Raw genomic sequence first — 12342 nt, forward strand, 5'->3', positions numbered from 1 at the left:
GAAAGAACCCAGATGTCCCTCAATAGAGGAATGGATACAGAAAATGTGGTACATTTACACAATGGAGTACTACTCAGCTATTAAAAACAATGAATTTATTAAATTCTTAGGCAAAAGGATGTGTCTGGAGAATATCATCCTGAGTGAGGTAACCCAATCCCAAAAGAAGTCACTTGATATGCACTCACTGATAAGTGGATATTAGCCCAGAGTCCTAGAATACCCAAGATACAATTTGCAAAACACAGGAAAATCAAGAAGAAGGAAGATCAATGTGTGGATACTTCATTACTTCCTAGAATAGGGAATAAAATACCCATGGAAGGAGTTGCAGAGACAATGTTTGGAGCTAAGATGAAAGGATGGACTATCCAGAGAGTGCCCCACCCGGGGGGGTCCATCCCATAATCAGCCACCAAACCCAGATACTATTGCATATGCCAACAAGATTTTGCTTAAAGGACCCTGATATAGCTGTCTCGTGTGAGGCTATGCCAGTGCCTGGCAAATACAGAAGTGGATGCTCACAGTCAACGATTAGATGGAACACAGGGCCCCCAATGGAGGAGTTAGAGAAAGTACCCAAGGAGCTGAAGGGGGCTGCAACCCTATAGGTGGAACAACAATATGAACTAACCAGTATCCCCAGAGCTCGTGTCTCTAGCTGTATATGTATCAGAGTATGGCCTATTTGGTCATCATTGGGAGGAGAGGCCCTTGGTCTTGCAAACTTTATATGCCCCATACAGGGGAACACCAGGGCCTAGAAGTGGGAGTGGGTTGGTAGGGGAGTGGGGCTGGGGGGAGGGAATAGGGAACTTTTAGGATAGCATTTGAAATGTAAAGGAAGAAAATATCTAATAGAAAAATTAAAAAATAAATAAAAATAAAAGTATTAGAAACATTTTTAACTTAAAAAAAAGAAAAAAGAAAAATGCAGTTCAATACACTTCAATACAACTCAGTAGCAAGCATTCATTCAACCACAAAGTTTATTTTAAGCATATTCAAGAAAGGAAATTTGAAAAAAAATAAAAGGTTTTCAGGGTTTAACTAACTCAATCCCATGTGCCTATCAAAGCTTAAAATATGACTGCATGGAAACTCACAAAGTACAAGTGACATCTTCCATAAAGATAGGATCCATAGAATAACTGAGGAACCAGGCTCAAGATGAACAATCTCATGATGAGGGCCTGGGAGGGGGTGGGACAGGGAAGCCAGTGCTAAAGATATAGTTGCAGACAAGTTCAAAATAAGGGTCTGGATAACAACTGTGGCCTGGCCATACAGAGAGCCAAAGGCTATTAACACATTCTCTCAAGTGGCTTGGAGGTAAAAAAACTTATACATTTCTCCTATTGCAATGACAACCCTGCATGTTTAACATTTTGACTCCCTAAGTCTTGTGTGTGAGCACAAGGACCTCCTACACACTTATATAGAGAAAATTTTATAAAAAAGTAAAAATCCAATAAGAGTGTATAGTATCTTTACATAGAATAAAGTCTGAGGTCATTGTTGGTGTGTGTTCTGACCCTGTGGAAACCTCTCCCAGGTAGTTTGTGTGTGTGTGTGTGTGTGTGTGTGTGTGTGTGTGTGTGTGTGTGTGTGTAGCCCAGGATGACCTTGACCTCTGAATCATCCTTCCTCAGTCTCCCTAAGGAGATTTAGACATGTGAAAACAGGCATTGTACCACTTCAGTGTGCCCCTTAAAATTATTCTCAAGCAGGTCATGAGGTCATCTTTTGCTTCATTCTCAGAAGTTCTGATATTCTTCTTTAAATTTTATTAATCAATGACTAAAACTGTATAAATGTGTGTGTGTGTGTGTGTGTGTGTGTGAGAGAGAGAGAGAGAGAGAGAGAGAGAGAGAGAGAGAGAGAGAGAGAGAGAGAGCAGACTTATGTGCATGCAATGTGCGTGCATGTAAGCTCCTGTGTGTGTGCACACACATGTAGAAGTCAGAGGTTGATGCCAGGTATCCCCTTTGATCTCCTTTTACATTCTGCCCTACATTCTGTCAGCTATTCCATGGTTCCTGTATCCTGATGGCCTCTTGGGCCAGGAAGTTGAGCAGAAGTGTTGGTCTTCTCTGTGCTCACAGGCATGTTGGCACTCCTGGGAGACCAACTCTCTCCCAATGGTATTTGGGTATGGAGAGCTGTGGCACAGGATCAGCTCCTGATGCAGATGGAAATAGGAAGGATCCTGTATTGTAGAAAATTTAAAACATACATTAAGAACAGACATCGCAGATGTTTAGGCACATGGGTGCAAGAATTAACGAACAACCAATATAATTTTATCTATACCCTTAAATTTTATTTTCTTATTTTATTTTATTTCTTTGTTTGTTTCTGGATGTGGTGTTTGAGACAGAGTTTCGCTGCGACAGCCTTGGGTTTCCTGATTCTCCATCTGTAGACCAAGCTGGCGTAGGCTCAGAGATCCTGTCTAGATCCAGAATGCTGGAATTAAAGGCACCAACACTGAACGGCTAGCCTTTCTATGGTATTATTATCATATTGTTGCTTTTGATTGTTTCTTTTTATGTGTTTCTTTTGTTTTATGGTGAAACATGGCTCTGTAGCCCAGACTACATAACCATTATCATTTTTCTTTCCTTCTAAAAAGACACATTTGTATGAGATTTGCCTGCATACACATGCAAGTGCACCATGTGCAGGTCCAGGGAGTCTAGTAGATGGTGTCAGATCTCCAATACTGAAACTGGTGTTAGGGATGGTTGAGAAACACTATATGGGTGCTGGGAGTCAAACCTGATCCCTCTGCAGAAGGAACAAGCGCTCTAAACCACTAAGACATCTCTCCAGCTTTTAATGTCTCTTCTCCTTTGTGCTGTTTTTTGTTTTTATAAGACAGGGTCTGGAATAAAAAATAGATAAGGCTAGTCTTGGACATGACAGCAACCTATATGCCTGAGACTTCAGTGAGTCTAGAGAAGAGGTGTAAACCAGCACAAGCTATCATTTTCATCAACTCTTCCCCAGATTGAGCTGAGAAAGACTTGGCTTTTACTGTTAAACACTGACTGAGGACTGACTGGATTTCATTTGAAGAAGTCATCTATCTGATTGTGAGAAATGCTCAGAATCCTGAACTCAGCAGCCAGTAGGACTGTGCTCAGCTTCCTTCCACTCCTCTCTGTGTGTTTGGAATTTTTGTTTTCACCTCTTAGAATTTTGCTTGTTCATCTGTCAATCAAGTTGGAAAAGGTTGTAAGTTTCAGGATGTACATGGACAGGACAAGTCACATTGAGGATGTCCCCATGCTAGGTTTCTAAGTCCTGTCAAGAATTCTCTCTGGGGAGTGGATGGGGAATATATGAAGCTGTTGGAGCTGCACTCAAGAGTCTATATGATTTCAGAAGTGCACACATCACTGTGAACTGGGAAGACACCATCCTCAAGGATGTGGGTTCTCTGAGCGTGGGTCGCCTTCAGCCATGGAGGAATACACACTCTCCCATCTAGCTTTACACTCATTGAATGTTGCACTGGATATTTTACAGGATTGATAGTGACCCTGTAAGCCAGTAAATCCCAGGACTGCCTATAAGCAAATGGGCCACAAGCCCCATGGGGTAAGTGATCAACGAGAGGAAGAGGGGACTTTTCCTAGGATAAAACTATAACTTCATTTCCTGTTCTGAGAGGAAGAAGAGTGGAGGACTCATTCTTCAACCCTACAGGCTTAGATCAGTCTCAGGGAGTTCTCTCTGGGACTTGACTCCACATAGATGGCTTCATTGCCAAGTTCTGACTGTGAGCTTAGATGATATGTTTCACTGTTGTTGGTCAAGAGGGACCAAGAGTTGGCTTACAACTACTTACTGCTTGTCTTTAATGAGATACTCAGGGAGTCTATGCCCAGTGGAACCTCATGCTGAAGTAAATACCTGTTTAATTTCCCAGACCTCCTTCCAACACACAGGCTGGGACTGCTCATCCACTCTTCACCTTCTCACAACCTTCCAATATTCCCAAAACTTTCCAGTCCTTAGGATAAAGAATGCTGTTGCCCAGCAACTCCATGGTAAAAGGAATAGAACTGGCCTGCCCAGGTATTATCAGGGTAGGAGAGATGCCAGTATTTCTTCTGCAACAAGTGTTGCTCACTCTCTCCCATAGTGGCAGCAGCAGCAGGTGTCACAGATCTACCAATTGGAGCCTAAGATCAATACGTTAATTGGGTGCTTGTCGCTTCCCTTGAGTTTCTAAGGAGGGAAAGGAAGACTGGAAATGTTACCAGATCCAGGTAAGATGGTATAAATGCATGAATGCTTGGATGTTATATCTAATAAAACTAAACAGGTGACTTTGGGGGACCAAAACAACCTAAAACTGGGATTTGTGAATTGAGTATGTGGAAAATAGAAGTGCATCTTAATTCAGAAACTCTAATGCAGGATTGATGTGAACCTGGTTGTAGCATCTAAACCTGAAGACAGTCTTCTGACCTCTGCTTCTCCTTTCTGTAGCTGGGCTCAGACTCATGAACAGCACCAACCAGTCGAGTGTCACTGAGTTCCTCCTCCTGGGACTCTCTAGTCAGCCCCAGCAGCAACAACAGCTCATCTTCCTGCTCTTCCTCATCATGTACCTGGCCACTGTCCTGGGAAACCTGCTCATCATCCTGGCCATCAGCACAGACCCCCGCCTGCACACCCCCATGTACTTCTTCCTCAGCAACCTGTCCTTTGTGGATGTCTGCTTCTCCTCCACCACTGTCCCCAAGGTACTGGCCATTCACATACTCAGAAATCAAGCCATTTCCTTCTCTGGGTGTCTCACACAGATGTATTTTCTCTGTGTGTTTGCTGGCATGGACAATTTCCTGCTGGCTGTGATGGCCTATGACCGATTTGTGGCCATATGCCACCCTTTACACTACACAACAAAGATGACCCATCAGCTCTGTGCCCTTCTTGTTGTGGGATCATGGGTGGTAGCCAACCTGAATTGTCTGTTGCACACATTGCTCATGGCTCGACTATCCTTTTGTGGAAACATCATCCCCCACTTCTTCTGTGATTCAACTCCTCTCCTGAAACTCTCCTGTTCAGATACACATCTCAATGAGCTGATGATTCATACAGAAGGAACTATGGTCATGGTCAGCCCATTTGTCTGCATCCTAATCTCCTACATCTGTATCACCTATGCAGTCCTGAGAGTCTCAACCCCTAGGGGAGGATGGAGAGCCTTCTCCACCTGTGGCTCACACCTGGCTGTGGTCTGCCTCTTCTATGGCACCATAATATCCCTGTATTTCAACCCCTCATCTTCTCACTCAACTAGGAGGGACATGGCAGCTGCCATGATGTACACAGTGGTAACCCCTATGCTGAACCCTTTCATCTACAGTCTGAGGAACAGGGACATGAAAGGGGCTTTAAGGAAAGTGCTTACCATGAGATTTCCATCTAAGCAGTAATGTTAGAAGTGTCAAACATCACAGAGGGAACTAATGTCTAAGAGTCCTTCATGTTTTGTCACTTATCTGAAACTTAACAGTTCCCTTTTGTAAGAAAAACATCTACAATCTCTACCAGATACAGAGCCCAGGATACAAATCCTTTAGGTAAAAGAATGAAAAAAACAACAATAATAACAATGGTTGTTATTTGGAATATCGTGTCAATGTCTTGGCAGAATGTACCGTGAGCACTCCTGTACAGTGTTGGAGAAGACTGGGGAGTCTCAATGGGACAACACTGGAAAGTGACTAATGGTAAGCTCAAAACTGGGTCAGGTGTTGTCGGAAGGGGAATTGATTCCTGCTCCAGATGAGATGTGGTTTCTGAGTTAGGATCATTCTGAGTGGCTGTCTTCATGCAGTTCACCACAAGACTGAGCTCTGATTGGCTAAGCAGCAGCAGCCACACACACTCACCATTTTCAGGGCAACGGGCATGCTGCTATTTTGTTGGCAACAACAGATCCTCAGTTGTGCTGCCATCTTGTGCTATCTCTGACTCAGAGACCTATCTGCTACTGACATACTTTGTAATGCTCCACATCCCTTAGTAGAATGCCAGCACCCAACTCGGAGGTTCCGGCCTCCTCTGGGAAACCACAGCTGTTAATTCTTTCTCACAGCAGAGACCTCATCCTAAGCCAATCTCACAGGAAGATCAGAATTGCTAGGTTCAGAAAATAGCGTTTGGAGCTCCAGGAAACCCTACTTCTGCAGCTCATTTGGACTTACTACTTTATTCTTGTTTTCTGGGCATTATGTAGCACGTAAGATTAAGCAGGATATATGTCAATTTAATAAAAATGAACTGAGCCTTCTCCAACCGTAGTGTGCAAACATGCCAGTCCCTCTGTCCTCTTTACCTGCCTCTGTCGGTCTTTACTGGTGTTCTCATGTAGCTACAATTTTGTTGTTGTTGTTGTTGTTGTTGTTGTTGTTGTTGTTGTTGTTGTTTGGCTTGAGACAGAGTCTCACTATGCAGGCCTGGCTGTTCTAGAACTGTCACTTAGTAAAAACTTTGTAAGCATTCCATTTTCCTTTCATAGTAAACTTTTAAAGTCAGTGCCTGGAACTTGGCTCTGCTCATCCTGTGTATTTTTATTCATAAGATTTTTATTTTTCAGTTGCAATGAAATTTTGTATTCATCTTATTTTTATCTTTTCTTTAATTTTTCTTTGTTTCTTCTTTCTGTCTTTCTATTCTTCCCTCCCTCTCTCCTTCCCTCCCTCTCTCCTTCCCTCCCTCCCTCCCTCTCTTTCTTTCTTTCTTTCTTTCTTTCTTTCTTTCTTTCTTTCTTTCTTTCTTTCTTTCTTTCTTTCACACCCACCAAGTTTACCTTTTGCTGCCACATACTCATATGTGTGGCCTTTCACTGGACTGTGGTTAGGTTAAAGAGACAACGCTCTTAAGATAACGCAACTCTTCCTTTCCTGTTGCTAACACTTGCCAACAGGTCTCCAGCTAGGGACTAGCAGTGAGACTTCATACCCACTTCCTCTGCTGCATGTGTCTAGCTTCCACTTATACACATCTCGTGTTTTTGCTCCACTGTGAGCCCATGGGTGCAGCTGGGTTGGAACACATCTACCACCTCTAGTTTTTACATTCTTTATGGTTAAAGCTGATAGGACTTCTAAAATGTATCAATTATTGTTTTCAAAGAAATTTGAGACATCTTCAGCCTTTCTGAAAGCAATTTTCCCACTCTTTTCTTCCTTTCCCTGTAGAGTCCTGCCCTGTCATGTGTCTGCAGCACGGCCTGCACTCACCTTCCCTCGTTGTCCTTGGCTCTTCCTTCCTCTCCATGTCTCAGCTTGCCCTATCCCGCCCTCTGTCATCTGTTTTGCTCACTCTTTCTTCCTCCAGGTCAAGTCTTCTGAGGGTCTCGGATGAGCTGTTTCTATTGTTCAGGACCTTCCTGATTCCCAAATCTCCACCAGATCTCTGCTTTTCTCACATTTCCTCTTTCCCGAGTCTCTGCTTAATGTGTCATTTTTGTCAAGCTATCCTTTAGTCCCATTTTACACTTGCTTGCTTGTTGTTTGTTTTCTGTAAATATTTTCTGGTCAGGGAGCATGCCTGCCAGCTTGGTCTACACAGTGAGGTCCAGGACAGTGGGACTATGTCTCTGAAAGTGAGAGACTGAGACAGGATATATATATATATATATTATATGGTGCAAATATTTGTAGCTACAGAAAAGCAATTCTACCACTCATTTGATATGATGTTTTATCTTCTCATGAACATGGGTGGCATACATTATTAAAACAAGAAAATAGTTAGTTAAATGGAAATGCCTTCTACAATCCCAGTGTCCAGCATGTCAGTCAATTACACTCTTTATCCCTTTCTGTCATGTGTATGTAAATGGGCTCAGATAATTTTACTCAAATAGTAGTCTACATCTAAACCTCCAGCAGTTACTTATAAAACAGGTTTTCAAAATTACTGTCTGTGTCTTACTTATATTGATTTTATTTATGTCCACTCCTTAGTAATTCTATTTCTCCTTAAAACATAAAAATGTACAGTATGTTTTGAAATTATTTTGAAAATGATTAATAAAGCTGCTTTGGTATCACAGGCCTATATGCCACACCAGGGGCTGAGGGAGGAGGATCACAAGCTTGTGGCCACCTTAGGATATATTATGGGTTCCTGGTCATAGGCTACACTGTGAAATTCTGTCTTGATAAACAAAATAAAACAAAAAAATTGAAACATATGAAATATTTTCTCCTAACCTTTTACTTTCAGCACATTTAATATGACTCCTGACTATTGTGACTCTAGTTGTAATTAGTTGAGCTTACTGTATTCTTAGGTAACTTTTAAAAATAAGTTTTCAGCTATTATTTCTTCATACCTTGCCTTTCCTTTACTCTCCACTAAGAGTGTTTACTGTCTGAATTTACTGTAAGAACACTGTCTACACTTGACTCTGTATTCATTTTTTCTCATTCTTTTCCTTTTTCTTCAACATCCACAATCTATACAATACAATACAGTACAATATAATACAATACAGTACAATACAATACAAACAATACAATACATAAGAATATCCAAGTTCTTCAATCCCTTCAACCAGTATTGTAGTGCTTTCTTTTTTTTTTTTTTTTTTTTTTTTTTTTTGTATGTTGGGGATCAGAACCAGTTTATGGTCAACAAGTACTTTATCACTGAGTTACAGTTTCTGATTTTAAAAACTTCCCTTAAAAAGTTTCATGTATTTTAGGCTGGCCTGGAACTTCTGATCCTCTTGCCTCTGCCTTCTGAATGCTAAGACTGTGGGCATGTGCCACCACACCCAGTTTATGTGGCGCTGGAAATTAAACCCAGGAGTTTGTTCATGCTAGTCAGGCATTCTACCAATGGGCCTTTATCATCAGACATTCCCACTAAAATTGAGGTCCCAATGAAAACATCCCACCAGCAATGCTATTATTTAGCATTTTGCCACAGATTCTAACCAGTGCAGATGAATCAGTAAGAAATCAGATACATGGGGATTTGAGAGAAAAACCTCTATGTATGATGTAATTGTGTAGCTGGGAAACCCTGCAGCATGTCTGAAAACACAGCGTATTCAATAAGTTAATAGGATATAAAACTGACAAACAGAAAGTAGTTCTCATATATATGTGCAAACAGATTTAACACTTAAAAAGGACAATGAAAATCCCACTGAAATAGTAACATTAAGTTGAATATTACTAATTTATTAAATGTCTAGGAATAAACTTCTTGCGTGTAATAAAATTGAAAGAATAAAAAGAAACTTGTTTTGAATGACTGGAAAGAAACTTTGTTTAACTATGACGCCTTAACATTATAAGAAAGCCATTTCTCCCTGAATTGAGTGCCTTCCTACAACTCCCAAGTTCTGGGACTGTAGCCCCGCCCCACCGTGCCAGGCTGAGACGGCTAGAACAGCAAACCCAACACACTGTGAATGCCAACGGGCACCCTATCAACAGCTACATCAGCAGTCTCCTTAATGTTCATGGGTTGGTGGTAAAGAAAAATGCCTGCTAGTAATTTCTTACAGTTGAAAACAAAACAAAAATATAACATTTATTAAACCTACTAAATAAGCCGGGCATGGTGGCACACGCCTTTAATCCCAGCACTTGGGAGGCAGAGGCAGGTGGATTTCTGAGTTCGAGGCCAGCCTGGTCTACAAAGTGAGTTCCAGGACAGCCAGGGCTACACAGAGAAACCCTGTCTCGAAAAACAAAAACAACAACAACAACAAAAAACTACTAAATAAGTCGTATACAGTAGTAAGATAAGAAATTTGAGTTAAGAGAAATAAATATTAGAAAAGAAGGAAAACAAAGTGTGGTTTATGCTTTAAAAACTAAGTGGAGCCACTAGTATATTTTTGAGATGTGGATGGTGATAGGTTTTTGTTTGTTTTAGAGACAAGCTATTACTGTTGAGCCCTGGCTGACTTGGAACTGGCTGTGTTGACCAGACTGGCCATATATGTAAAGATCTGCTTGACTTTGCCTTCAAGTGCCAGAATTAAAATGTGGACCACCATGCCCAGCTCCATCTTATTTTTTGAAGACTTACTAGTCACTAAAGCTAGTGCTGTTTGTGTTTGACTGGCTGGCCAGTGAGCATACCGTGTGCATCCTCTCTCTGTGGTTACGGGTGTATGCCACCATGCTTGGCTTTACCTGGGCACTGACATTTAGACTCAGCCCCTCATGCTTACCTTGTAAATACTTTACCCGCTGAGCCACCTCCTTAGGCTAGGATTTCATTGGGAAGTAAAAATAAATACAAAAAAGTCTATATGTAATAAAAGATAAAGTTTTCACAAAAATGTATGTACTTATTTAACTACCATTTGAAATTTCTGTACTGAGCACCTCTGGAATTATTCAGTGTCACAATCTGGTCATCACTCACGTTGAAAAAAAGCACTGTTGACTTTTAATGCAATAATTTTATTGTATCTGTGATAGAAATCTCTTTAGTTGGCCAAAGACATGTGTGAATGTGCCACACTTTCTTGAATGTTGTTTCTAGCTTTTCCTTGCTGTTGTGCAGTGTGTAGTGCGAGTCTGGATGCTGTCCATCTTCCAGGTGTCTTATCACTAGACTCCAGATGACTCGGAGTGATGCCCTTCAACTCCTATTACCAACCCCAAATACTTTTGCTGCCTCCAGGAGGTGGTTGCTGACAGGAGCCTGGTGTGGCTCTTCCTTGAGAGGTTCTGCCAGCAACTGACCAGTGCAGATGTGTATGATTGGAGCTGACCATCAAACTGAGCTCAGGGACCGCAGTAGGGGAGCTCGCAGAAGCACTGGAGAAGCAGAGGGGGATTGCAACCCTACAGGAACAGTGTCAGCTGGCTGGACCATCCAGTGCTCCCAGGGACCAAGCAAGGAGGGTACAGGGAGGTATCCATGGCTCCAGATACATATGTACCAGAGAATAGCCTTATCTGACATCAATGGGAGGGTAGGCCCTTGGTCCTGTGGAGGTTTGATACCCCCAGCAGAGAGGGATGCTGGAGCGGTAGGGCAGGAAACAGTGGGTAGATGAGAGAGCATACTCATAGAGACAAAAGGGAGTGGGGAGAGGGCAGAAAGAAGATGGGAGGTTTGTGGAGGGGTAACTGGGAAGTGAGATATCATTTGAGATGTAAACAAATGGAATCATTCATAATAATAATAAAATGTCTATGACCTTTAGAAGAAGGTAGAATAGAAGGTGGGACATTTGACAAAGGAACTCTGGGAGTCAGGCACAGGGAGATTCGCCACATGAAACTGAGGAGAGTGTGGGGAACACTTCTGGAGTTAACTTTGGCTGACTTCTTGTTTATTATTAATAAATAATGAGTCTGCTGACATCTGCCTTTGTTTTAGTTAAGATGTGCATTATACCATGCTAAGTTCCTTTGCTTATGCGTGTCTTGAGAGACTGTCCTGGCCTGGAGGAAATGGCCTTAGTCAATCATAGATAGTGCACACCATAGACTTGCCATGTAAGGATTTGTGGTCATTGTTTGTCTTCCTGGAATTGATCATGCTTTTTTTCAACTATACAAAAATAAACAATTTAACTTTATTATGTCATGACTTCAGACCTTACACTGATTTGTGTTTTGTTTTTCTTTTTAAAAAATCAGTTCAGAATATTCTTGAAAGTGAATATGCACAATAAATAGAAAATTCCCTGTGCGGTGCTGGAGACATATTAACTACTTACTTATCTGTTGCCTACAGTGGCAGAAAAAATTTTGACACACAATCAGCGCAAAGCACCTGGAAGGAAGTTTCAAATCTCTAGAAAAGTAGCTCAGAGCTCTGGACCACTCACCAAATAAAACAAAAACAAACAAACAAAAAAAAACAGAACAAAAACCCCACTCAGTACATCTGAGAAACAACTTCCCAACAACACTGAATTATCTACTGCTACCCATAAGAACAATTTAAAATACCCAAAGTACTAAGACTTCATTAGCAATACTTTAAATCAAAGTTTTAATGATAAATATATGATTATTCAAATACCCTAAGCCATATGGCATGCCAAATAACAATAAGTTACAAATACTCTGAACCTAATAACTTAAACATGATATGGTTAATATAACACACATTGTATCTCAGCTAACCTTTCATGTAAGGTGAGAATTAAAAGACTTGTTCATATGTACACTCAAAGGAGAAATGTGATATAGCAACAATGCTGACATCTGCTATTACAAAGGTGGATGGAGCCTGCAAATTTATGTTACTCAGAGTTACACTTGATAGAAGAAATAATTCTATGTACAAGTGGGCCCATATTCAATGTGCAAAATT

At 41.2% G+C, this 12342-nt stretch overlaps 1 protein-coding gene across 1 annotated transcript; it reads left to right on the forward strand.

The window, feature by feature from the left end:
• Positions 1–4520: 4520 nt before the first annotated feature.
• LOC110329639 (olfactory receptor 1361) lies at positions 4521–5462 on the forward strand. Its single transcript, XM_021209392.1, has one exon. The coding sequence runs from the start codon at positions 4521–4523 to the stop codon at positions 5460–5462; it is 942 nt and encodes a 313-aa protein (XP_021065051.1).
• The last annotated feature ends 6880 nt before the right edge of the window (positions 5463–12342 follow it).

The sequence above is a fragment of the Mus pahari genome, chromosome 12 (assembly GCF_900095145.1).
Source record: "Mus pahari chromosome 12, PAHARI_EIJ_v1.1, whole genome shotgun sequence".
NCBI classification, from domain to species: domain Eukaryota; kingdom Metazoa; phylum Chordata; class Mammalia; order Rodentia; family Muridae; genus Mus; species Mus pahari.

Excerpts from the sequence above, each read along its gene's own strand:
- LOC110329639 (XM_021209392.1), top strand. The coding sequence starts at position 4,521 with ATGAACAGCACCAACCAGTCGAGTGTCACTGAGTTCCTCCTCCTGGGA.